We start from the raw sequence: 24,594 nt of genomic DNA, 5'->3' as shown, positions 1-24,594 counted from the left end.
AAAAGAAGCTGGGTTCCAGAGAGAAGAGCCTGGGCAGGGGACTGGGTGGATGGTGGAGCCAACCACAAAGGTGGAGAGTATGGGGTCTGAGAACAGGTCGGTGGGGAGAGACGGCGAGGTAGGTTTAGATTGTCCAGAGGGCTGTCGGATGCTCAGGAATAAAGGTGGGGAGAGACCTGAGAACCAAGCTGCCCCAGGTAATGGGAGAAACTGTCAGCTGTACACACTCAGGTGCAGAGGACACGGCTTAGGACAGAGCCCTGGGAACACCCTTGTTTGTACTGACACTGATGGAGGAAAAAAGTCCTATTCATGAAGGAGGCTGGGAAGGAGAGTCAGGAGTAGGAGGGAAACCAGAAATGCATGGTGCCCCGGAAGGAAGCCGGCAGAGGAGGGCTGGCCGTGTTTTGAATGCTGCCCAAAGCTTGAGTAAGACGGGGACAGACAGGTGACTGTTGGATTGCTCAACATGGAAATCTCTGAAGACCCAAGAAAGACTGTGGCTGTGGGGTGCAAACAGTGAGTAGATCTCCATGGAGAAGTTCTGCTGGGAAGGATGGTAGAAAAACTGGGCAATGCCTGGGAGGGGGTGTGGGGCTGTGGGTTCTGATTAAACTCTGTGACCCCAGCATCACTCAGCAGAGGATCAGGTAAGTACACAGGGCAAGCGCAAAATGCCTGTTGAGTGAATGAATGAGACAGAAATAGAATGAGAGAGAGGTGTACAGATAAACTGAAGACTGCAGAAAGATTCTGTCATCTGTCAGCTTTGAAAGTCCCTTCTTTATAAAAAGAAATAAATGGATAGGGGCAATCTTACTCATGTCTGCATTTAGCATACATGTACCCCATCCATGATTTTTGAAAATTTTTTCTTTATTTTTGGCTGTGCTGGGTCTTTTTTGTTGCTGTGTGTGGGCTTTCTCTAGTTGCAGCAAGCCGGATTATACTCTCCAGTTGCAGAGCTCAGACTTCTCATTGTGGAGGCTTCTCTTGCTGCTGCAGAGCTTGGGCTCTTGGGCCCGCAGGCTTCAGTAGTCATGGCACACAGGCTTGGCTGCCCCGAGATATGTGGGATCTTCCTGGACAAGGGATTGAACCCATGTCCCCTGGATTGGCAGACGGATTCTTAACTACTGGACCACCAGGAAAGTCCCCCTATCCATCTATTCTGTTTGTTTTTATTTTTTTCTTGAAGTGTAATTTACATTGTTATGTTAGTTTCAAGTATACAGCAAAGTGATTCATATATATATATATATTCATATATACTTTTTCAGATTCTTTTTTCCATTATAGGTTGTTACAAGATACTAAGTATAGTTCCCTGGGTAGGTCCTTGTTTTTTTTTTCTTCCTATTTTATATATAGTAGTGTGTTTATATTAATCCCAAACTCCTAATATATTTTCTCCATTCCCATTCATCTATTGTTGCCTTGTTTGATGACCCCCAAGAGGAAGTGGTGGGTAAACATTTACCTTCCTCCCAGACCCATTTTTCTGATGGACCAACAGAGGACAGGACGAGAGTGTCCCAATGGCCCCCAGGGAGTCACGAGACGAACTGAGGTTTCAACCCAGTCTGTACTTTTCCAAATGCTCACCCTCTTTCTTTGAGACCCACAGCAACACTTCTACATTCATCTATTCACATGTATATTCCTTCAGTTAGTCATTCTTTTGTTCATTCACATACTTGGAAAATGATTAACCATACAAGTTCTGGAGCCAGTCTGCCTGGGTTCTGACTCCAGTTTTGCCTCTTCTCAGCTATGTGACTGTGAGCAAGTGGCTTCATTCAGCTGTCTGTCAGCTTCCTCACCTATGATGGTCTCCGTGCTCGGGGATGTCACCCCCGTGTTGGGAGACCTGAGTTCTCCCTATAAATGGGCTTCATAGTGAGCTTATGATGATGCCCAAGAAGAAAGCACTAGGAACAAGGACTTGAGAGCTCTGGGGGGGCTCCCTGGGAGAGGTGACAAAGGCTCTTGGTGCTTTTCTTGAAAGCAGGAGGTCTGTCCTCTTTGAGCTGCCAGCTATAGAAAGGAATTGGCTTTATGCAGAAGCCACAAGCTGTAAGTCTGCATGTCAAAGAGAACCACCAAGCGGTCACTCCCCATTCCCACCCCCTGCAGCCCCAGGCAACCATTAAACCACTTTCAGTCTCCATCAGTTTGCCTTTTCTGGGTATTTCATATAAATGAGATCATCGTATGGTTTGTGGTCCTTTGTGACTGACTTCTTTCACTCTCCATAGTGTTATCAAGGTTCACCCACGTATGATGGTGGTTTAGTCGCTATGTTGTGTCCGACTCTTTGCAACCCCATGGACTGTAGCCCGCCAGCCTCCTCTGTCCATGGGATTTTCCAGGCAAGAATACTGGAGTGGGTTGCCATTTCCTTCTCCAGGGTATCTTTCCCCACCCAGGGATCTAACCTGGGTCTCCTGCATTGCAGGCGGATTCTTTACCAACTGAGCCACCAGGGAAGCCCTCCCCCATGTATAGCATATATCAGTACTTGTTCCTTTTATATTCATAGTTGAATGTACCCTATAGTGGGCTCCCCAAGTGGTGCTAACCAGCCTGCCAATGCAGGAGACGTAAGAGACACGGGTTCGATCCCTGGGTGGGGAAGATCCCCTGGAGGGAGACAGGGCAACCCACTCCAGTATTCTTGCCTGGAGAATCCCATGAACAGAGGAACCTGGTGGGCTACAGTCCATAGGGTCACTAAGAGTCATACATAATTGAAGTGACTTAACACCCACAAACCCCATAGTAGGGACAGACATTTTATTGGTCCATTCATCAGTGGATAGGGTAGAGGGTGTTCTTGGGAGTGATGAAAATATTCTGGAATTAGATGGTGGTGATGGTTGCAAAACATTCTGAGTACAGGAAAATTCACTGCATGGTAGACTTTAAACTGGCTCAAAGGCTGGATGTTTAAAAAATATTTATTTATTTATTTGGCTATATTGGATCTTAGTTCCAGCATGCAGGATGTTTCACAGCGGGCTTAGTTTTTCCGAAGATTGTGGAATCTCAGTTCCCTGACCAGGGATTGAACCCATGTCCCCTGCATTGGGGACTGGACCACCAGAGAAGTCCCCCAAAACCGGATTTTATGTCATGTGAATTTTACTTCAAAAAAAAAAAAAAAGATGATGGCAGAAAGAATGAGAGAGAAGGACTCTGCCTTAAATCTCTTTCTCTCTCCCTCTGTTTCCTATTGCATTTCTTTCTCAGTGGAAGTCCCCATGCAAAACAATTTTCATGGAATTAGATAAATCAACCTCATATCACAAGACCTGTGCTCTGAAGGCAGGGAACAGAATTGTTTGCACACTTCCATTAGAACCAGACTTCCTTGGATCCCGGTTTGGAAATTCCTCTGTCTCACCTATTTTGAAACCTCTTCCCTTTCCACCTCTTCTTTCTCGGGCTCTCTCTGCCCTCGGTTTCCCCGACTCTCATTTCCACCCTCTCGCCCCTTCCCTGCACCTCTCGGGGGAAGAGTCCCAGGGATCCACCACCCCAACCCTCCCTGAGGCTTGTCACTGGAGTCGGGATTAGAACTCGGCTCCCAGATGGCCATGAGTCATGGGCTGCTGGCCGGTCTGGAGAGGAGGGGAAAAGGAGAGGGGCTGGGTCTTCCCTCCGGAGTCATCCAGGCCCCTCCCCTCTCCATTTAACTGTAAATCTCAGTCAAGTGTTATTAGCCTACAAGAGTTTCCCCAGGATTAGAGGGAGCCCCACCCCATGACTTCCTTGTCCCCTTCCCCCAACCCGGAAAAATTGCATGGGCTGGGACAAAGAGAGTTAAAAGCTGTGTCAGCCGCTGGTCTGGGACAGACAGACAGAAGGAGGGGGACAGGTGGACAGCGAGAGCGTGGACCGGCAGGGTAGCCGGCAGATGAAAGGACAAGCCGGTGGGTGGGCAGACGAGATAGCAAAGAGAGAGAGACGGACAGGCTGATCGCAACAGACACCTGGAGGAACCGGCAGGCAGAGAGACCAGGTGAGGAGGAGGCAGGCAGACACCGGTGGGGGCGGGGTGACCCTTGGGGGGATGGGCACAGAGAAGGATGGGCATGTAGACCGTCCCCTCCTCGTGGAGTTGCTGGTGCAAGGGATGGGAATGGGAGGGTCCACTTGCCATCTCTGAGATGCTGCATCTTGTGCCCCCCAGAACCTGGAAGTGGGCCACCATGAGGGCCAGCATCTTTTTGCTCCTGTGTTTCGTTGGTAAGTTTCCCAGAGGGAAGGTGGGTCCCTCCCTCATGAGAATGCCGAGCACTGAGGAGGGGAGGGCGGGGGCTGACTCTACGCCTCCATTCATTTCCCTCTTCCGGGGTCATGTGCCTCTCTCTCTTCCTCTATCCTCCCATCCGTCTCCCCTCTGTCTCCCCATGTCACCACGCCTCCGTCCTTTCTCTCTCTGAATGTCTGTTTCTCTCTTGAAGCATCTCTCTCCTCTGTCTTCCTCTCTGTGTCTCTGGGTGTTTCCACCTGTCTCTATATATCACCGGTCTGTCTTCCTGCCTTTGAGCCCCCTCCCCCACCATCTCTGTTTCTTGTTTCTTTCTCTTGCCTTTTTCTTGCTCATTCTGTGTCCCTCTTTCTTTTTTTCTTTTTTAAAAATGTATTTATTTGGCTGCATCAGATCTTAGTTGCAGCACGTGGGATCTTCGTGGTCATGCGGGATCCTTCATTGAGGCGCGCAGACTTTCTAGTTGTGGCACGAGAGCTGTGGTGTGTGCACCAGAGCTCTGTACCCCTCTGTCTATCTGATCCACAATCTCTAAGCCTCTGACCCCCATGTCTCTGCCCTGTGTCCCTGTCCTCAGGGTTCAGCCACGAGGACAAAGAGAAGATCGTTAACGGCACCGAGTGCGTCCCTCACTCTCAGCCTTGGCAGGTGGGGCTGTTTGAGGGCACCCGTCTGCGCTGTGGGGGGGTCCTCATTGACCGCAGGTGGGTTCTCACAGCTGCTCACTGCAGCGGCAGGTAAGCCCCGACCTGGGAGCCTCCCTACTCAGGGTGGTCAAAGGGAGGGTGGTGGGGAGGGGAGGGGCTCACAGGAGTAAGCAGATGGTCCTGCAACAAGAGAGCCTGAGGTTAGACAAGAAGTAGGACTTCCTCACAGTGGGCCTGGGGTGGACCTGGGTGGGGAGCTGTGGGGTGGACAGCAGGGGTCTTGCAACCTGCCCACCCAGCCCCTACGTTCCCTCATGTCTCATTTCCTTCCCACATGGTGTGTGTCACCAGTCCAGCGTCCCCTGGCCGAGTCTGAGCCGTTGGGCCCATGTCTGACCCAAACTCTCTGTGCAATGTCAAAGGCTACATCTGGTACCTCTCTGGGCCTCACTGGTCCCATCTGTAAAATGAGATATGGATGGAGAGACAGAGAGATGTGGGCACAGGGAGGGACACCAGCAAGACAAACAGAATCTACTCCTTATTTCCCCCTTCGTTGACAATGTTGATGACCCAGCCTTCTGCTGGGTGGTGGGAACGGGGCAGTAAACAGGACTCACGGATGTCCCTGCCCCATGGGCATCACCAGCTGAGAGAATCAATCAGAAAGTGACACAGTGGCTTGGAGAGGGGAGACAGGATGGACGCTAGAGAAGCAGAGATGGCAATGGAAGTAGAGACCAAGAGATGGGAAGAGACAGACAGTGAGAGCAAGGGAATGAAGGAGTGAGAGGACAGCCATCAAGGTGCGGAGCGGTAGAGAGGGGCAGGCGGTCTGGGAGCCCCGGGACAGCCCACCCACCACCCGCCGTGCCCCCCTAGCAGGTACTGGGTGCGCCTGGGGGAACACAGCCTGAGCAAACTGGACTGGACCGAACAGATCCGACGCAGCGGCCTCTCGGTGACCCACCCCAGCTACCGAGGCAACCTGGGGAACCATGACAATGACCTCCGGCTTCTGCGACTGGGCACCCCTGTCCGGCTTACCGCCAGCGTCCAGCCCCTGCCCCTGCCCACGACCTGTGCAACAGCCGGCACCGAGTGCCACATCTCGGGCTGGGGCACCACCAACCACCCATGGAGTAAGGGGGTCCTGGGGTCAGAGGTCAGGAGGGACAGAGCTGGGGGTATAGGGTGTGAGGTCAAGGGTCCTGCCTTCTCAGAGGAAGGATGGGTAAACGGTCCCCCATCAGGATCATGCCCTGTGGTCTGAGAATATGGTGCATCAAGGGCCTTGGGAGTCAAAGCATTTCAGTGGTTGAATATGGAGTTGGAAGTCATGGGTCAGGGATGAGGTTAGAGGTCAGAGAGATGTCAAGGGTCATCAGGCTAGAGCGAAAGGCATAGATAATAGGCTCTTGGGGTCATGGACTGTGGCATCAGTCACTGTGGAGTTGAGGTCATGGGACCCAGATGTCGGCCACAATCTGAGGATGGAAACTGGGATTCCATCAAGCGTCACCGGTCTGGGACTGGAAGCCATAGGGTTTGGTGTGTGGAGCCAAGGGTTAGAGTCATGCAGTCTAGGGTCAAGTAAACTAGGATCAGAGGCCACTTTGGAGTAGGAACGGTGGTTTAGAGGATGCAGAGCTGAGGTCAGAGGTTAAGTTGAAGACAAGGAAGATAGAGACAGAGAGAAGACATGAGGCCAAGGTGGGCTCAAAGGGTTATTTTAAAAGATTGAAGGTCAAAGGTCACAGTAGCTGGGATTGACGGAGGTCAGGTCTGGAGTCACTCTGAGTCATAGGCTAAAGGTCAGGGGGACTGGGCCAATGGATTGAAATCAAGAGCCACTATGTAATAAAATCATCTGAAATGTAAAGGCCCGAGGATTGTCTTGGAGGTCACAGGGAGGGGGTGGAGGATAAACTTGTATTGGGTTTCCATGTGGCCTCTTTGTGGGGGGGGGGGGGGGGGATGAGGGAAGCACTGGGGGATCCTCCAGCATCCATCTTCCATCTCCAGGCCCGTTCCCAGACAGACTCCAGTGCCTCAGCCTCTCCATCGTCTCCAATGCCACCTGCCGAGCAGTGTTCCCCGGGAGAATCACAGACAACATGGTGTGTGCTGGCGGCAAAGCTGGGGAGGATGCCTGCCAGGTGAGCGACTTGCAGGGAACACCCAGGATGGGAGGGAGGGGAGGGAGAACGGGGTGGGGTGGGGGGAGCAGAAAGGGCAAGTCAGAGAGAGGAGACGGGGAGGGAGATGAGGTCAGAAAGAAGGAGAGGCACAGAAAGCGCCAGGGAGAGAGCCCAGGGAGTGGAGGACGGAGAGAGGGAGCGCAGGTACAGAGCAGGAGAGATTTGGGGTGGGGCACTAAAGGAGGAAGAGCAAAAGGTAACGGGCATTCGGAGCTCAGGCAGGTGACCGCGTGTCTCTCCAGTCCTGAGTCTTCCCCATACCATCCATCCTCCCGTTGGTGCTGGCCCAGGAGAGAGGGGCTGGAGGGCTCTCTCATCCTGTAATTCGGCTACCTTGTCCTGTCGGTCCTCCAGCTTGAAGGATGCCCCTCCCTACTGGCCAGGGCCCCAGCCAGAGTCCTGGAGAGGACTCTTGAGACGTCCAGTCCTCCTTCTCTACCATTGGTCACTGGCCTGCATGGAGTCCCGCCCCCCTCCACTGGGATTGGTCATTGATGCCTGTGCTCTCTTCCCTCATTGGTCAGAGCCCCAGCTACGGTTGGAGAGGACTCTTGAGCTGTCCAGTCCTCCTTCTCTACCATTGGTCACTGGTGCCAGTGTCCTCTTCCCTCATTGGTCAGGGCCCCAGCCCTTTTCCTTGACCAACATGGAGCCCTGCCCTCCTCCACTGGGATTGGTCATTGGTGCCTGCACTCTCTTTCCTCATTGGTCAAGGCTCAGCTATCGTCTTTGAGAGAACCCTCTAACCTGGCTTAGAGGCTTGCCCTCCTTCCCTGGGATTGGCCCCTAAGGACAATGTGTTCTTCTCTGATTAGTCACTGTTGTCCTCTGGGAACCTGGCTGTTCTTGTTTTCTCTGATGACAAGGCTTGGAGCCACCATCCTCAAGGCCCAAGAAATGGGTGAGGGGGCAGGAGACTGTGGAGAGGAAACTGGAACAGGGTTTCCCCATGTTCAGACCATGCTCCTTCGTCTCTTGTCTTCCAGGGTGACTCCGGGGGTCCCCTGGTGTGTGGAGGGGTCCTTCAGGGTCTGGTGTCCTGGGGATCCGTGGGGCCTTGCGGACAAGAAGGCATCCCAGGGGTCTACACCAATATTTGCAAATACGTGGACTGGATCCAGACGGTCATAGGGAGCAACTGACCTGCTCTCTGCATCGTCATACCTCAGCTTGGGGGCCACTGTGACCCGCAGAGCGCCAACACCATCTCCGTCATCACCTCTAGCTCCCACTCTTCTTGAACTGGGGATCTTCTTCGCAGAGCTCCCAACTCCAGCCAGCCCTCCTAAGACCCACGGTTGAAGAAGAAGGAAGTGTGTGACTGGAATAAATAAACCTGGAGGAGGGGCTGTGTCTATTTGAATCCCTCTGCTGGTTGAGATTAGAGGGAGGGCTCATCAGTTACCCTACCCACAGGTGTGGAAATAAAGATGCGAGAGGGTAAGAGTTTTCCCTCAGGAGCCTCACATAAATGCACTAGAGAAAATTACATTAGAAATTAAGGCCATTTTTCTCCATCTGCAGCAACAGGAACTTATAAGTTTAGAGCTTATAAACTTTTCAAAGGGCCATGAGGACCTGACATGGGGCGGTGCGTGTGTGTGTGTGTGTATGTGTGTGTGTGTGTGTGTGTGTGTGTGTGTGTGTGTGTGTGTGTGGCGGGGGCGGGGGGGGCGGGGGTGGTGGGGGACAGGGTTGTAAGTTCCAAAATACCAAATGAAAGCTGCAAGACCAAAATTCACTACCATTTAATTAAACGTCCATAAAACATAACATTCTTCCCACAAGCCAGTCGCAACTTGGCTCAGCTGGAGTTGAGTACGTGTTATATTTAATGTGGGGTGCAGGTCTGTTTTGATGTCTGTGATGATGGAGGAGGGGGTGTAGCCCTAGAAAGCAAGAGGACCCAGCCTCGGTCTTAAAATAGTTCTGCCCACCTCTTAGGGTCTGTCTTCATAACCTCTCCAGGAGTTGGAAAGAGAATTTCTTCTCCCCAGTGAATGGAAGGGACACTTGAGATGAGAGAGGGTGAGGGGTGATCAGGACAGCCGTGGCAGCATTTTGCTGGATGCTTGCCTACTGTACCCGGCTCTCCTTGAGTCTCCATCCCAACCCCCTGAGGCAGAGCTGTCACCCCCATCTCACAGATGAAGAAACTGAGCTTCAGTCGGGTGGAGTCCTTCATCCCACGTCACTGTGGTAGGAAGAGGCAGTGCCCAGATTTGGGGCCAAGGCTGGCTGCTGTCAGAACCCAAGCCTATCCCCTAGTCTTGCTTCACATCTCATTAGGGGAGAGAGGAGGGCAAGACTGAGGGAGATCTAAGTGATAATAAACAAACCCGCAGAAGTAGGGATCGGCACTTGAGTTTTGCAGAGGAGGAAGCTGAGCTGGCTCAGATTCCGGAAGTCATCGGACCTAGGTCACAGAGTGAGTAAGGGCCACAGCTGGCTCCCGAGGACCCCGGGAGAAGGGTGGGCAGGGAAGTGAAGCCCCGGAGGAGCCCTGGGGGGTGGATGCCGGCCCAGGGCAGACTTCCCTTTCCTGGGCCTCAAATCCCACAGGCCCCAACCTGCCTCCCCCACCCTCCTGCCTGCTCCTTTGCCTGGCAGCAGCCCCACCTGTGTGATGCCCGAGTCCCCCCCGCCACCGCCACCCCTTGGAATGGTGAACAAAGGGGCCAGGGCGCCCCCCCCCCCCCCGCCGGGCTTGGGGGCTGTGGGAAGGGAGGAGCAAAGACAGGAGACACAGACAGACTGGGAGAGGAGGAGAACTGAGAGGGATTTAGACATGGATGTGGGGAGAGACAGAAGGACAGGGATGGAGGGAGGCAGAGACAAGAGAGGCACAAAGAAAGATGGGAAGAATTACAGGAGGCTTGCAGACACTGGGAGGGAAAAACAGGGTTGGGCAAAGAGAGAGAAAGGACCAAAAAGAAAAATGACACACATACACAGAGAATTATAGAAAAGTGGGAGAGATAAAGGCAGATTCACAGTGACAAGAAAGGATGCAGACAGACAGATGGACCCTGGGGTGTGAGGGGATACAGATGCACAGAGAAGAGAGACTTGGGGACGTGACAGTGGCAGGTGGGCAACACACCCAAGGGCCAGGGCCAGGCTGAGGAGTGACCCCCACACCCTGCCCCCAGGGGCGCTAAGGCAGGGCTGGGAGGCCAGTCATCCTGGGCCTGCCCCGGGCCACCCCCTGCCTGCTCACCTTTCTGGTGCCTCCCACTCCTAGACCTGCTGCATCAGTGTCTGCCAGCCCCCCGAGCCCCAGCCCCAGCGCCTGTGAGTCTGGGGGTGTGGTGGGAGGGCAGAAGGGAAGGCGCCCTGCTGAGGGTGCCAGGCCTCTGCCTGGCATCATTCCTCTTGCTCAGACCTTCTAGGGGTGGAGGCATTGTGTCTGTCTGCCTTGATCTGTGTCTCCAGCAGGCTGCCCCCCCACCCCAAGCTTCGTGTCCTCCGACCCCAGCTTCTATCACCGAGTCCAACCCTCCACCCCCACTGACCAGGTGACCAGCCCCTCTCTGCCCTATCCAGCTGTTCTGCCCTGTCTAGTCCTGTCTAGCAGGGGTTCAGCAGGGTTGGGGGTTAGAATGCTGTCCCAGGCTGAGCTCCCTCCTACACCCCAGATAGCTCTGGGGTAGTTACTGAATGGAGCCTGGTTCCCTTTATCCCCCGACCCCCAGCTGGCTGGGCCCTAAGTCTCAGATGGGCAAGAAGGGCCTACGAGGTCCCGTGGCTGACTACACAGGGTCAGCCCATCCCTTGCTGTGGGCAAAGCCCTCCCCTAGCTTCTGGAGGGTTCAACTGGGAGTGCATGCGTGTGTGCTCAGTCACTTCAGTTGTGTCCGACTCTTTGCAACCCCATGGACTGCAGCCCGCCAGGCTCCTCTGTCCATGGGATTTTTCAGGCAAGAATACTGGAGTGGGTTGCCATTTTCTTCTCTAGGGGATTTTCCCCACCCAGGGATGGAACCTGGGTCTCCTGCATTGGCAGGCGGATTCTTTACCGCTGAGCCACTGGGGAAGCCCCTAACTGGGATTGGGCCCTGCAAAGCCAGCCTCCATACTAGAGATTTATTTTTAAAATTTTGGAGGTTGGGGTGCTGTGAGAACCAAGGAATTCCGCAAACCTGGTTGTTTCTTGCTGGGGGAGGAGCCGGAGCAGGGTCATGGACCAGCCCTCCATCTCCCCATGAAGTGATTCTGCCCCTTGTCCATCTTGTTCCCAGAAGAACCTGGGGCCTGCCCTCCCCCGCTGCAGGCCATGATGACTCTGCAATTAATCATGTTTGCTCTGGTGACAGGTACGGTGCGGGGTGGGGACGGGCAGGGCCCCCAGAGTCTCTAGGATTCCCAGCCCTCAGGGTGTAGACCCTGACGGAGCTGATATTAAAAATACAGAATAACAGGGCATCTGAAAGAGTAGATGAGCCGTAAGGAGTCCCGGATGCCCCCTGCCACCCAAAGGTGTGATCCCTTTAGAGCTAGAATAGGGAGGAGACAAAGACAGTCCCAGAGGAGGGCCTAGGGCAGGTGGGGTGGTGTGGGAGACACTCAGAGAGCTCAGGACAGTGGCTGCTGAGCAGCTGGTGTGGAAGGGTTTCAATCATCTAATGCCCAGCCTGTCCACACAGTGCGTTCCCAGGGTTGTGATCCCCTTCCCCCCATTTCTGGGAGTCCACTCATGGTTGGGCCCCCTCTTTGGCTTCCCCACCCTTCTAGGGCACGTCGGGGGGGAGACCAGAATCATCAAGGGCTACGAGTGCGCCCCTCATTCACAGCCCTGGCAAGTGGCTCTGTTCCAGAAGACGAGGCTGCTCTGCGGGGCCACGCTCATCGCCCCCAGATGGCTCCTGACAGCAGCCCACTGCCGCAAGCCGTGGGTGCGGGGGCTGGGGCGGGGCTGGGAGGGGAGGGGGCTGGAGATGGAGAGATGGGTGGAGAGGGGCTCGGGTGGGGACCGTGGGGTCAGGGATCGACGGTGGGATGGGGCTGAGACTGAAGCTGGGACGATGAAGGATGTCGGAAGCCGGGATGGCGCTGGGCTCGGGGGGTCGGATGTCGTGTTGAGGATAAAGTCGTGGTGCGTGGTGGGCGACGGGGGACGAGGCTGGAGGGGGAGCCGCGCTGCTTCCTCATTCTCTCCGTCTCTCCCCCTCCCCCCCCACGCCTCTCTCCATCTCCTTTGCCTCCCTCCCCTTCCGTCTCTGACCGGCGGTGTGTCTCCCACTTCAGCCGATACGTGATTCACCTGGGGGCGCACAGCCTCCAGCAGCAGGATGGCTGTGAGCAGACCCGAACTGCCACCAAGTCCTTCCCCCACCCAGACTTCAACAACAGCCTCCCCAACAAAGACCACCGCAACGACATCATGCTGGTGAAGATGACGACCCCGGCCCAACTCACCTGGGCCGTGCGACCCCTCACCGTGTCACGGCGCTGCGTCCCTGCGGGCGCCAACTGCCTCATTTCCGGCTGGGGCACCATGTCCAGCCCCCAGTGTAGGGGCTCCAAAGGGGCACGCGATGGGGAGGGGCGGGGCACGCGATTATGATTGCGGAGGGATAGTGGGAGCCAGAGGAACCTTCAAAGACAAGAACTTGCAGGAATACAAAAGGAGGCCACCCCGGGGGTGTCAATAGTGGGATAAGCCAAAAGGAAGAGTGGAAATGTTAGGGCTGGGGAGGGTGGAGACAAACGTTTGGGGCCTGGATTCAGAGACAGGATGTGCAATTTCGAATCCACGACCTGCAGAGTTGTAGGTCCTTAGGCAAGTGGCTTCTCTATAAGATGAGAATAATCACACCCACCTGCTAGGTCTAGATAAGAGATAATGTTTATAGAGCAACTGGCATAAAGAATTTTACTTAATGGCATTACTGTTACTGTCACTACAAGCAGAGAGGTGAGTTGGCTGCAAGCAAGAAGGACGGGAGCTGGGTGCAGAGAAAGGGCCTTGGTTCTCTGCCGGGGTTAGAGGCAGCCCCGCAGCATGAGGAAGGGGACCGGGGGCTTCTCATTCTCTGTGCCCCCTCATGTCGCCTCTACAGTGCACCTGCCCCGTACCTTGCGATGTGCCAACATCACCATCATCAAGCACGAGGAGTGTGAGGACGCCTACCCCGGCAACATCACGGACACCATGGTGTGTGCCAGTGTCCGAAAGGAGGGCAAGGACTCCTGCCAGGTCAGAGGGCAGGGCCTGGGTCTCCGACCACATTTCCATTCCCAGCTCCCACCTCAGTTGCATCTTCATCAGCAGTCAGAATCTCATTCCCCAACTTTCCCTGGCAACCCCCCAATCCAGCTCCACTCCTGGTTCCCGTTTCTAATCTAAACACAATCCCCAGCTCCACTCCCATCCCCACCCCTATTTCCAGCCCCAACCATCCTCAAATCATGCTTGCTCTGGTGGTGGACCCCAGGCTTAATTGCATGTGGGATTTTAGTTTCTTGACCAGAGATTGAACCCACGTCCCCTACATTGGAAGGCTGATTCTTGACCACTGGACCAATCAGTTTTCTATCCTATTTTTGTTCTCACTTGTAACTCTAACCTCATCCTCAATCCCATCTTCAATCTCCACCTCTATTCCAACACCATCCCCACGTCCTATCGAAGACCATGAACACTTTCCCCTCTTGCCTCCTGTCTAACTGGTTCTCTTTTCCCCATCTCCAGGGTGACTCTGGGGGCCCTCTGGTCTGTAATGGGTCTCTTCAAGGCATCATCTCCTGGGGCCAGGATCCATGTGCTGTCTCCAAAAAGCCTGGTGTTTACACAAAGGTCTGCAAATATGTGGACTGGATCCAGAAGACCATGGAGAACAATTAGCCAGGACCAGCTGATCACAGCCCAATCCCCTAATCCCTACTTGGGGCTGTGGTTTCCTGTTCATTCTGTTAATAAGGAAGTCTGAGCCAGGACTCTCTTCATGTACTTTGTGGGGGGAGAGGCCTTCTTGACCACGAGAGATGCTGTTAACTTAGTAATCAGTGTGATTACTTAGTAAGCAGGGTTAGGATTTGGAGTTAGGAGACCTGGGTTCTACTCCTGCCTCATTCTAACTTGTGACTCTGGGAGTGAAAATAGCTGTCTGGTTCACTGTTGTACCTCCAGCTGCAAATGCAATTCCTGGCACACACTAAGGTTTCAATAAATATTTACTAAACAAATGAATCTTTTGAATGCTCCCGGTGACCCTGGTCCCAGGGCTTTTAAATATGTCGACCGACACAATCTTCACAAAACCATATGAGGCTGGTGCCGTTATTATTATACCCATTTTGCAGATGAGGAAAACTAAGGCACAGAGATAAGAAGTCGCCTATTCATGGTCACACAGCCAGTAAGTAAGAGGAGCAAGGGATCATTTCTTAACAATACTGCCTTGATTAAGACTCCTTTCCTTATCTGTAAAATCGTGCATGCAGAAGTATGCACACTCCGTCAGTCAGCCTGAACATAGCTGAGACCCAATAAAAGGAAGGGATCATTGTTTTCTTTCCAACCTTCATAATAGGTAGTTCATCAAGACCTTTGCAGGTCAATACTATAGCCACTAGCCACATGTGGATATTTAAATTAAAATTAAATTTAAATGGCCCAAAATCAGAAATGTAATCCTTGAGTCATACTCATCGCATGTCAAAACCTCTGTAGCCACATGTGGCGGGTGGCTACTGCGTTTGATAGCAAATACGGAGCCTCTCCATCGCGGCAGAAAGTTCAGTTGGAGGGCACAGAGCTGGGCTACCTCTGGAATTAACCCACTTCTTGTTGGAGAAGAAGCGTCACAAAGAGTCCAGAACTAGCTCTCGCCTCACATTCTGCTCGCCTGGCAGGGGAGGTGGTTGGCAGGAGGAGTCAGAACTCAGAGCTGGAACTGGGGCCTCTGGGTGGTTAAGTGGACCTTGCTGCGTGGCCTCCCGTGAGTCACTGCCCTCTCTGAGCCTCCCATTCCTCACCCGAAATGAGGGAGTTGGCTGAAGTGCCGTGGGATGCCCCTTGCAGCTTTTGGCCTCCTGTGACTCACGGGCCTGTCTGTCACCTGGAGACACACAGGTGGCAGGAAGGATGGGAAGTGACCGCACAGGGTGCGGAACCTCCCCCTACACACCGGGGCCGGGACACACAAGGACACCGCTCTGGCTGTGGACGGGCGCGCGCCCAGGCACAGAGCATCCCTCTGTGTCCGCACCTGCCTCTCTGTGCATTCTTTTCCTTTTGTCTGTGTCTCTTGCTCCCACTCTTTTTCTTTCCATCTGTCTTATCGCTCTGCTTCCCTCTTTCCAGGTCAGCCATCCGGCTTTTCTCATTACGTCACTCTCGGTATGCATTTCCCTGTTTACTTATTTCCCTCTCTCTCTCTGCTTACAGTCATCTGTCTCCAACACTATGCCAGTGACCCCCGGGCAACTTCTGGGGATGTGGCCCCCCTCTCTCCTCACCTAAGAAAGCTTCTGGGAACACCGGACCTGAGGAAACCCCACGAAATCCAAGTTCTGAAAGGGTGTTTCAGGCACTAGGAGAAGCCTGTATTCCCGGGCCCCTCCCAAAGCAGGAATCTGGGGCCCAGCCTCACCCACTGCATAATTAGGGAGAGGGATAGGGAGTGGGCACCTCCCTGGGGGAAGGGTGGGGAAACAGGCTCTTCGGGGTTAAAAGGGGAGGCCTGCCCAGGGGTCCCTTGGCAGAGGAGTCTAGCGGCCCACACGGCAGGGCTGAGGCACGTCTTCCCCTCCACGGCTCCCAGGTGAGCGGCACGCACCTCACCTTGGTGGGGGTGGGTCGCCAGAGCCCAGGTGGGCACCTTTGGGTGGCGGGTAGGAGACTTGTTGGAGACTCAGCTTCTTTATCCTCTTTATCCTTTGAGCCTCGAAGCTCCAGCCCATTTATATGAAGGAGGGCAGGAACCCGAAGCGCCGAAAGGTTGGCACCCGGGACAGCCCGGGCCAGCCCGGGCCAGCCCGGCCCGGGAGGGCGCTGCCCTCGGGCTTGGGACGGGGAGTGAGGGAGGACGCCAGAGGGGCGTCATTAGGATAATTGGGCCCATCACTGGCGGTTCAGGCCCGAATCGCCAGGCTACCCACCCCTGCGCCGGTCGACCGCAGGTTAAACGAGTCCCTGCCGGTTGGGGTGGCCCAGGATGCGCGGACGGGCAGGCAAGGTGGGGGTCTCGGACCCGGCAAGTGTTTTGAACTGCCCGCGTCGCTGCTCCTCCCCAGCCTAGGTCCTGGCCATGAGACCTCCACATCTCCACCTCTCCGCCGCCTCCGGCGCTCAGGGCGGCCTGGGGAAGCTGCTGCTGCCGCTACTGATGGCGCAATTCTGGGGTGAGGCGGGGAACCAGGCTTGGAGGGGGCCGCCGGGGAATGGGGTGGGCGGCGGGGAGGCGATGAGAGAGTGGGCTGTTATCACCAAACTTGTCGCGCACTTCTCCCCTTGAGACCCCCAGCACTCACCCACCGGTCCGGAAAGGCCTGGCCCCAAATTAGACCCGCCCCTCTTCTAACTCCGCCCTAGCTATCCCAACCGTTTTCACTCCGCTAGGATCAGTACACCCCCCACTTTGTCCTCGCCTTTCCCCTCCCCGCCCCTTCTTACTCCGCCCTATTTTAATCCCAAGTCTTTTTTTTTTTTTTTTAATATGTATTTATTTATTTGGCTGCCCCGGGTCTTAGTTGCAGCACACAGCTGCAACTTTTAGTTGGGGCATCTTTTTAGCTTTGGCGTGTGGGATCTTCAGTCGCTGCCGGCGAACTCTTAGTTAAAGGCTGTGGAATCTAGTTCCCTCCAGGGACTGAACTCCTACGCCCTCTGCATTGGGAGTGTGGAGTCTCAGTCACCGGACCAACAGGGGAGTCCCTATCCCAAGCCTTGCTTTTACAGTATTTTGCCCTCACCCCTTCTGCTAGCGCGGTAGCGCTAACTTTCACCCACCCAACCCTAACTTTCACCCCCGCAGCGCAGAGTTCTATCCCCGCCCCCTTTCGCCACGCCCCATTGGCCTCGCCCCGTTAACCACGCCCATAGCCCCGCCTCCTTGTATTCCTGACCTCGTCCTGTACTCGGTTCACTCCTCACTCCTCCAGAATCAGCCTCTTCGGTCTCCTTGCAAGTGAAAGTGAAAGTGTCAGTCGCTCAGTCATCATGCACTGTAGCCCGCCAAGCTCCTCTGTCCACGGGATTTCCCAGGCATGAATCCTGGACTCGGTTGCCATCGCGTCCTCCAGGGGATTTTCCCAACCCAGGGATCGAACGCGAGTCTCCTGCCTTGCAGGCAGATTCTCTCCTGTCTGAGCCACCAGGGGAGGCCCCTTAGGTCTCCTTTCCCCTCTCACGCCGTTCTCCGCCCACTTCCATTCGGTTGCTTCGGGACAGCCAATTCCCACACACGCCGTCGGGTTCAGGCTGTGCACCACCACCCCTGAAAAAGCCCCGTCCTATGGCCCCACTCAGATCCCAAACCCAGTGCTGGCCATACTGCCCTGACTGCTCCGACCCCCACCTGCTTTCTTTCTCCAGTCTCGGAGGCTCTGCTGCTCCCCGCAAACGACACAAGCTCCCGCGTCGTGGCCTCCGGAGCCCCGTGCGCTCACGGCTCGCAGCCCTGGCAGGTGTCCCTCTTCAATGGCCTCTCGTTCCACTGCGCCGGCGTCCTGGTGGACAGGAGTTGGGTGCTCACCGCTGCACACTGCGGGAACAATAAGTAGGGGGAGCTCCTCTGGGGCGCTACAGAGGGGCTGGGGAGACAGGCCCCGGGGGGCGGGGGTGGCGGGAAGGGCGGGAGCACGTGAGGGTATGGGCCTGCCAGCTCCACGTGGGGGCAGTCCTGGAGGGCTTCCTGTAGGAGGAGAGGTGGAGTTGTGCTGTGACCACGAGGGGGCAGTGTAGTCTTTCTCAGCGTTTCCGGGCCCATCCAGAGCCACTGCCCAGCCGAATCTCTTAGGGTTCCATTTTTCCTGTTCTTGTCTTTCAGTCCCTAAGTCACGTGGGGCTGTTTGTGACCCCATGGACTGCAGCACACCAGGCTTCCCTGTCCTTCATTATCTCCTGGAGTTTGCTCAAACTCATGTCCATTGAGTTGATGGTGCTATCCAACCATCTCATCCTCTGTTGTCCCCTTCTCCTCCTGCCCTCAATCTTTCCCAACATCAGGGTTTTCCACTTAGGTGTAGACAGTTTTGTGCAGCAGACAGAAGTTGGGGTCTAGTGTGGTTAGGACTTTAGAACTAAAAGAAGTTATTCACCTTGTGAGTCCTCAGTGAAGGAGGAAGAAAAGAGTAGGTTACCCATGGAGACCCTCTGCCCTCAAATCCTGCAGAACTTAGGGACCCAAACCCGTGGTCACACCTCCCCATGCCTCCCACCTCAGGTCTCCAGTTCCCTTCTCCCCTACACACTGCTTCCTCAGACCTAGGAGTCCCAGCCCCCTCCGCCTAGACCCAAGAATCTAGGCCCCCAGCCCCTCCTCCCTCAGACCCTAGAGTCCTAGCCCCAGCCCCCTCCCCTGCCAGGACTCGAGAGTCCACCCTGACCCCAATGCCTGTACCCTCCTTCCCAGGGACTCAGGGCTCAGCCCCAGTCCCAACGAAGGCTCTTCCCTCCCCAGGCCCCTGTGGGCTCGAGTCGGGGATGACCACCTGCTGCTGCTGCAGGGCGAACAGCTGCGCCGGACCTCTCGTCCTATCGTCCACCCCAAGTACCAGCAGGGCTCGGGCCCCATCCTGCCGAGGCGCACAGACGAGCATGACCTCATGCTGCTGAAGCTTGGCAGGCCTGTGGTGCCGGGGCCTCGAGTGAGGCCCCTGCGCCTGCCCTTCCGCTGCACGCAGCCCGGGGACCAGTGCCAGATCGCCGGCTGGGCCACCACTTCCTCCCGGAGAGGCAAGAGCCAGGGGCCCCGGGGGGGGCCTGAATCTCGGGGAAGGAGGAAGCGGGGCCAGGACTCCTGGACGGAGGAGAGGCTGGGAGTCTGGGGCCTGGGAGGGGCACGGTCTGGGTGTCGGGACTCCTGGGGCCTGGGACACTGGGGGCCGGGGCCCCAGGGTTACCCGATGCTTTCTCCCATCAGTGAAGTACAACAAGGGCCTGAGCTGCTCCAGGGTCACTATCCTGAGCCCTAAGGAGTGTGAAGTCTTCTATCCCGGCGTGATCACCAGCAACATGATGTGTGCAGGACTGGATCAGGGCCAGGACCCCTGCCAGGTACAGACTGGCCAGGGAGGGTCTCTGACTGGTGGGAGCAGGACAGGGAGGCTATGGGAAAACAGACACCCCCTACTCCCAGCCCAGTTTCCTCCCCACGTCCAGCACTATCCCACTGCTACCCCAACGTCAACCCCATGTTCAACTCTACTTCCTTGTGTCCACCTTCTCATGCCCAACCCTGTCTCCAAGTCCACGCCCAAGCCCGTCTCCCCATCCTGTATGCGTTGCTCAGTCATGTCTGACTCTGCCACCGCATGGGCCGTAGCCCTCCAGGCTCCTCTGTCCATGGAGTTTCCCAGGCAAGAATATTGGAGCTGGTTGCCATTTTCTTCTCCCAACCCCTTCCTACCCCATCGTAAGCCACATCCCCATCTTCAAGCCATTCCTAAACGCCCACGTGCTAAGTTGTTTCATTCGTGTCCAGCTCTTTGCAACCTTATGGACTGTAGCCCGCCTGGCTCCTCTGTCCGTGGGATTCTCATACTGGAGTGGGTTGCCATGCCCTCCTCCAGGGGATCTTCCCGACCCAGGGACTAAACCCACATCTCTTACGTCTCCTGCCTTGGCAGATGGGTTCTTTACCACTAGCGCCACCTAGGAAGCCCTCCTAAAGCCCGACCCCAGCCTTATCTCTAGAGCCTGCTCCATCCCTCACCTACCATGAATGACATGGCACCATCACCATCGTATCTCCAACTTCATCCCCACCCCATCCCACCTCAACCCCACCCCAGCCTCAGCTTTATCCCAACCCAGCTCCAACCCTACCTGAACCTTCCCTTCCCCATCACTACCCCAGACCCCTAGGTGGCAACCTTTCCGTTGGTGTATTTATTTGATCTTTCCTCCCTCCCACTCCCAGAGTGACTCTGGTGGCCCTCTGGTCTGTGACGAGACCCTGCAGGGCATCCTTTCATGGGGCGTTTACCCCTGCGGCTCCGCCCAGCATCCAGCTGTCTACACGCAGATCTGCAAGTACCGCTCTTGGATAGAGAAGACCATCCGCTCCAACTGACCCAGGATGCCCTGCAACTCCTTCTCCACCTGCCCCTCTTCCTCCGACCTCCCCTCCTTCCTCCATCTGGGCTGGGCTCTCCCCCTGCCCCACTCAAATTTCTGCCACCCATGCACACCTGCTAACATCTCTCCTCTTTCCTCACACCCCCTGCCCACTGCTGCTCTCTGCCCGCACTGACGCTGAGATGCAGACAGCGGTGGCCAAGATGCAGAAAGCGCTGGCCAAGTTTTGTTCATGAGAAATGAAGCTGGTAGTCACTAGTCTCTGAGAGAAGTTATCCATCACCCGACCTGGCCTTCTTCACTGCTACCTGCTGTGTGACCTTGGGCAAGCCAAGTACCTTCTCTGAGCCTCAGTTTATCCTCACTTGGAAAACTGGAACAATGAAGTGCTTACCTCATAAAACGTGTCATGAGGAGACTATAACATGTGCGTGTAGATTGTCATGGAAATTGCCATGTCAAGTATTAACATGGTGGGTGGTGAACTCTGACTAAATGACACCAGGTCCTGGTGGGCATGTGTGTGATTTTTGTCACCTGGGGAAAAAAGCACAGAGGTAACCTCTAATCCTAACCACCCTTTGCATTCCCAGCCCCGTCTATCAGGACTGATGGGAGAATCACATTTCTTCCTGTCAGGTTCTGTAGAGCACTTCTTAACCACTTCCTTCTTCCCTCCCACTGTTTCCCATGTTGGGGTCCACCCAACACCTGTTCCTCCTGTCCCAGGACCTGGGCTGTCTCTGAGTCATCTGGTACCTTCCGTGCCTTGCTGGGGCCACCGAAACTCAAGGGACCTCACCTTACAGACATCTGAGTCTCTAAGATCAGAGGACCTCTCCCTTACCTCAGTTGCTAAGTTTACGCAAAGAAGCCCTCTGAAATTTAAGGGAAATGTTTTGGTTTCTTGGTTAGATCCATCCCCATCCAATTCCATCTCTATACCACATCTCCATTCTCATTGGCTGATCCAACAACCAGACATTCCCTCCCCTCCCTTCCCCTCCCCTCCCCTAAATTGGCTTTGAGCTTTTTGCCCTGAAAATTTGGGACGAGGGGGTTCTTATCCTCTCCCTGATACTGTCTCTGTGCAAATATTCCCATGCTAGGGGCTAAATGTGACTTCCCAGGTGGTGCTTGTGGTAAAGAATCCACCTGCCAATGCAGGAGACACAGGTTCAATCCCGGGGTCAGGAAGATCCCCTGGAGGAGGAGATGGCAACCCACTTCAGTATTCTTGCCTGGAGAATCCCACAGACAGAGGAGCCTGGCGTGCTACAGTCCATTGGGTCACAGAGAGTCGGACATAACTGAGCGCATAGAACAGGGGCTATTATACACAGAATCCAAGCAAAGCTAACAGAAGTCTGGGTGTCTCCTCCACTGAGCCTGGACTTTAGAGTGGTAACACAAGTGGAACACATGCACAATAGAAGTTTTCTAACCTGCACAGGTTATTTTGTTTTCTCTTTCCAACATCAGTTTATTGAGCACCAGTTGTATGGCAGGCTCACTACTGCCTGCTGAGAACACAGTGGTGACCACAAGGCCCCTGCCCCGCACCCCCACAGATCCCACGGAAGACTGGGGCACAGCGTTTGAACAGAGTCTACACAGCTCTCTTCCACCGTTTCCCCACCCCTATTAGCACATCCAGGAAACGCCAATGAGGCATATCAATTGAGCTTATTATGCAAGAATCAGAGTGAAGAAGGTGGGAACTCGAAAACTCGATTCATTTTTAAAGGCAATTCACCCATTCCTTTAGTCACATCATAAGTGTTTATTGAGCTGTGTGCCGTGCCAGGTCCCGGAGATGAATCAGACTAGGCTTTACCCTCAAGGAGCTGCTAGTCTGGTCCAGGAGATAGGCAAGCCTTACATTCTTGTCATTCAGGTCCCTGTTCAAAGTCACTTCCTCAAGGAGGCCTTCCAGGATTTCCCTGGCTGAAAGCTTCTCCCCACAGTAAACCTCCGCACTGGTCACTAATCCATCGCTCTGTGTATTTCTTTTGCAGCACTTGTTATAGCAAAAATGATCTCAGTATCTGTTTACTCTGTAATGGTCTGTCTCCTTCCCCTCACCCAGTCAATTCGGGCAAGGACTCTAATTTATTCACTGTGGTTTTCTAAGCACCTAGTCTGATGCCTGACACACACAAGGCATTCAACGCATTGCCAAATTAACAAATAACACAAAATGATCAATGCTGTAACAGAAGAAGGCCCAGGGTTTCCCAAGAGGGCCTGAAGACTCCTTCTGAAGGAATCAGGGAAGGCTTCTCAGATGAGGGGACATATGCATGGGGTTTTAAGGGATAAGTAGGAGTTCACCAAGTAGAGAAGGAAATATATTTCTGTAACTCACTGTGTGACTTGAGCAAAATACTTGAGTGCTATCGCTACCTCAGCTATCTCCACTGTGAAAAAGAGATTAGTTAGACTCTTGTGAGAATGTAGTGAGAAAACATACGTGAAATGTTGACCCAACTGCCAGCAAAGAATAAATAGTCAAAAAAAGCTAGCTATCAAAATATTCTTTAAAGCAGTTAGTATGGCACTTAGCACAGAGTGGGTGTTCAGTCTCTGGTCTCAAGGACCTCCCAGTCTGCAGAAAATATAAGGCAACTGTAGTCATGGATGATCTGTATTATGATGGAGGCAGTGCAGGGCTCTGTAGAAGGGGGACAGGCATGTTTATTGAAAGCCTACCACTGTTGTGCTTCATATGTGTTAATCCTCCCACAACCCCAGTTATTATTGCTACTTAGTAGATGGAGCAACTGAGAGACGTTCAGTGACTTGCCCAAGATCACACACTTAACAATTACCAGCACTGAGGTTTGGACCCAAATGGTCCAGTTCCAGAATCCATGCTCCAAACCACTACATCCTGGTGAGGTGTACACATTCAAGGGAGCCCAGACCCAGCTTAATCATAAGTCTTACAGCAACAGAATGTAGAAGGGCCAGGGTGGAAGTGCCCAGTGTGGAAAAGATGTACTCTGCCTGGAGGAATCAGAGAAGACTTCCTGGAGGAGGGGGCATTTAGGTTGGGTCATGAAGGATGAGTAGGAGTTCACTACTAAGAAGGATATAGAGAAAGACATTCACTCATTCAATTAACATCTCCTGAGGCCTCCCATGAGCCCACCCTTGAACAGGGTGATGCGAGGAACACAGAAATGAGTCAGATCTGGGCTTGGCCCTCAAGGGACTGCTCATCTGGTGAGAAGGAGGGATGGGGAGAGAGGCAGGGAAGATGGCATGATACAAAGGACACTGGAAAGAAGGAGATGGGTAGAAAAGAAACAAGACCATGTTCTCAGGACTTAGCCAAGATCTGGTGGTATTAATAGGAAAAGTGTTTAGTACCAGCTAGGTTGGGCACCTGGATCTTTGGGGTGGTAGAGATGTGGAAACGGAAGTAGGTTATGACAAAAGTAGGTTAACCCAGATGGGATCATATTTCTCAACCTCCTGGGAGAGGCCTTTATCCTCGTGGGAAGGGGCCCAAGCCCCGGTGCCAGGGAGGGTTCTGTGGGTGTGCAGCTCCCTTTGTGGTCTCTGCCACTCCAGACAGCGTTTCTGTCTCTTTTTCTTTTTCTCGCTGCATTCTTGAGTGTCTTTGTCTCCCTGGTTTTTTTTTTTTTTTTCTTTCTCCTTCTTTCCCTACCTCACCCCCATCCTGCCAGCTAGTTTGCCTTCTTCCATCTGAGTCCTGATTCTTTCTCCCACTCCTAGCCTGATTCCCTGGAGGTCTTGCTAGGTAACACTCCAGCCTGCCCAGTGCATTGGTCCCAGCCCACTGCAACTTCATTCAAAATGAACTTGCTTCCACCCTAGGACTCCGCCTCAGGGATCTTCCTCCTTTCTCTCTTCCTCCTCCAGGCCACAGAATATCCTGTAACTGGATGCTGCCACCCCGAAATCAGGGCGAATCAGGGCTGCCCTCTCCGGAGAACCCACCTGAGAAGGACTGTCTCACCCACGGCCCCTCCCCCATTGCGCCAGACCCCTGATGGTGCTCATCCTGACAAAGGGTCTACCGGTGCGGTCTGCCTCCCCACAGCCCCCAGTCAAGGCCCCTGGGCTTCCCCCTCCTCCCCAGGACATGTCCCAACCCAGATTAATCATGGGGCGGCCCCAAGGAGGAAGACAGTATGGCTTACCATAAAGAAGCAGGGACACAGAGCAGAGGCTTGGAGATCCAGGCACCCCAGA

At 54.4% G+C, this 24,594-nt stretch overlaps 3 protein-coding genes across 5 annotated transcripts; all 3 read left to right on the top strand.

Moving 5' to 3' along the window:
• The first annotated feature begins 419 nt into the window (after positions 1-419).
• Positions 420-8,403, top strand: LOC133054705 (kallikrein-12-like). 3 transcript variants are annotated; one of them, XM_061139958.1, is made up of 6 exons: positions 420-519; positions 4,196-4,251; positions 4,854-5,013; positions 5,809-6,065; positions 6,949-7,082; positions 8,111-8,403. In XM_061139958.1, exons 1-6 carry the CDS (start codon positions 470-472, stop codon positions 8,264-8,266), a joined length of 813 nt encoding a protein of 270 aa, XP_060995941.1. In that variant the 5' UTR covers positions 420-469; the 3' UTR covers positions 8,267-8,403. The 3 variants fall into 3 exon arrangements, with proteins under 3 accessions (XP_060995941.1, XP_060995940.1, XP_060995942.1); XM_061139957.1 differs by having other exon boundaries at positions 428-519; positions 5,806-6,065; XM_061139959.1 differs by lacking the exon at positions 420-519 and adding an exon at positions 3,793-4,024 and having other exon boundaries at positions 5,806-6,065.
• A 1,029-nt stretch (positions 8,404-9,432) lies between these two features.
• KLK11 (kallikrein related peptidase 11) lies at positions 9,433-13,971 on the top strand. Its single transcript, XM_061139976.1, has 6 exons — positions 9,433-9,552; positions 11,366-11,440; positions 11,859-12,015; positions 12,372-12,637; positions 13,187-13,323; positions 13,819-13,971. The coding sequence occupies exons 2-6, from the start codon at positions 11,401-11,403 to the stop codon at positions 13,969-13,971; spliced, it is 753 nt and encodes a 250-aa protein (XP_060995959.1). The 5' UTR covers positions 9,433-9,552; positions 11,366-11,400.
• Positions 13,972-16,378: 2,407 nt separating this feature from the next.
• KLK10 (kallikrein related peptidase 10) lies at positions 16,379-20,552 on the top strand. The gene is made up of 5 exons (XM_061139989.1): positions 16,379-16,472; positions 17,665-17,848; positions 18,752-19,026; positions 19,214-19,347; positions 20,213-20,552. Exons 1-5 carry the CDS (start codon positions 16,379-16,381, stop codon positions 20,363-20,365), a joined length of 840 nt encoding a protein of 279 aa, XP_060995972.1. The 3' UTR covers positions 20,366-20,552.
• Positions 20,553-24,594: the final 4,042 nt, after the last annotated feature.

The sequence above is a fragment of the Dama dama genome, chromosome 4 (assembly GCF_033118175.1).
Source record: "Dama dama isolate Ldn47 chromosome 4, ASM3311817v1, whole genome shotgun sequence".
Lineage (NCBI taxonomy): Eukaryota > Metazoa > Chordata > Mammalia > Artiodactyla > Cervidae > Dama > Dama dama.
Note: the sequence above shows the minus strand (reverse complement) of the source record. Positions and strands in the feature narration are given on the sequence as shown.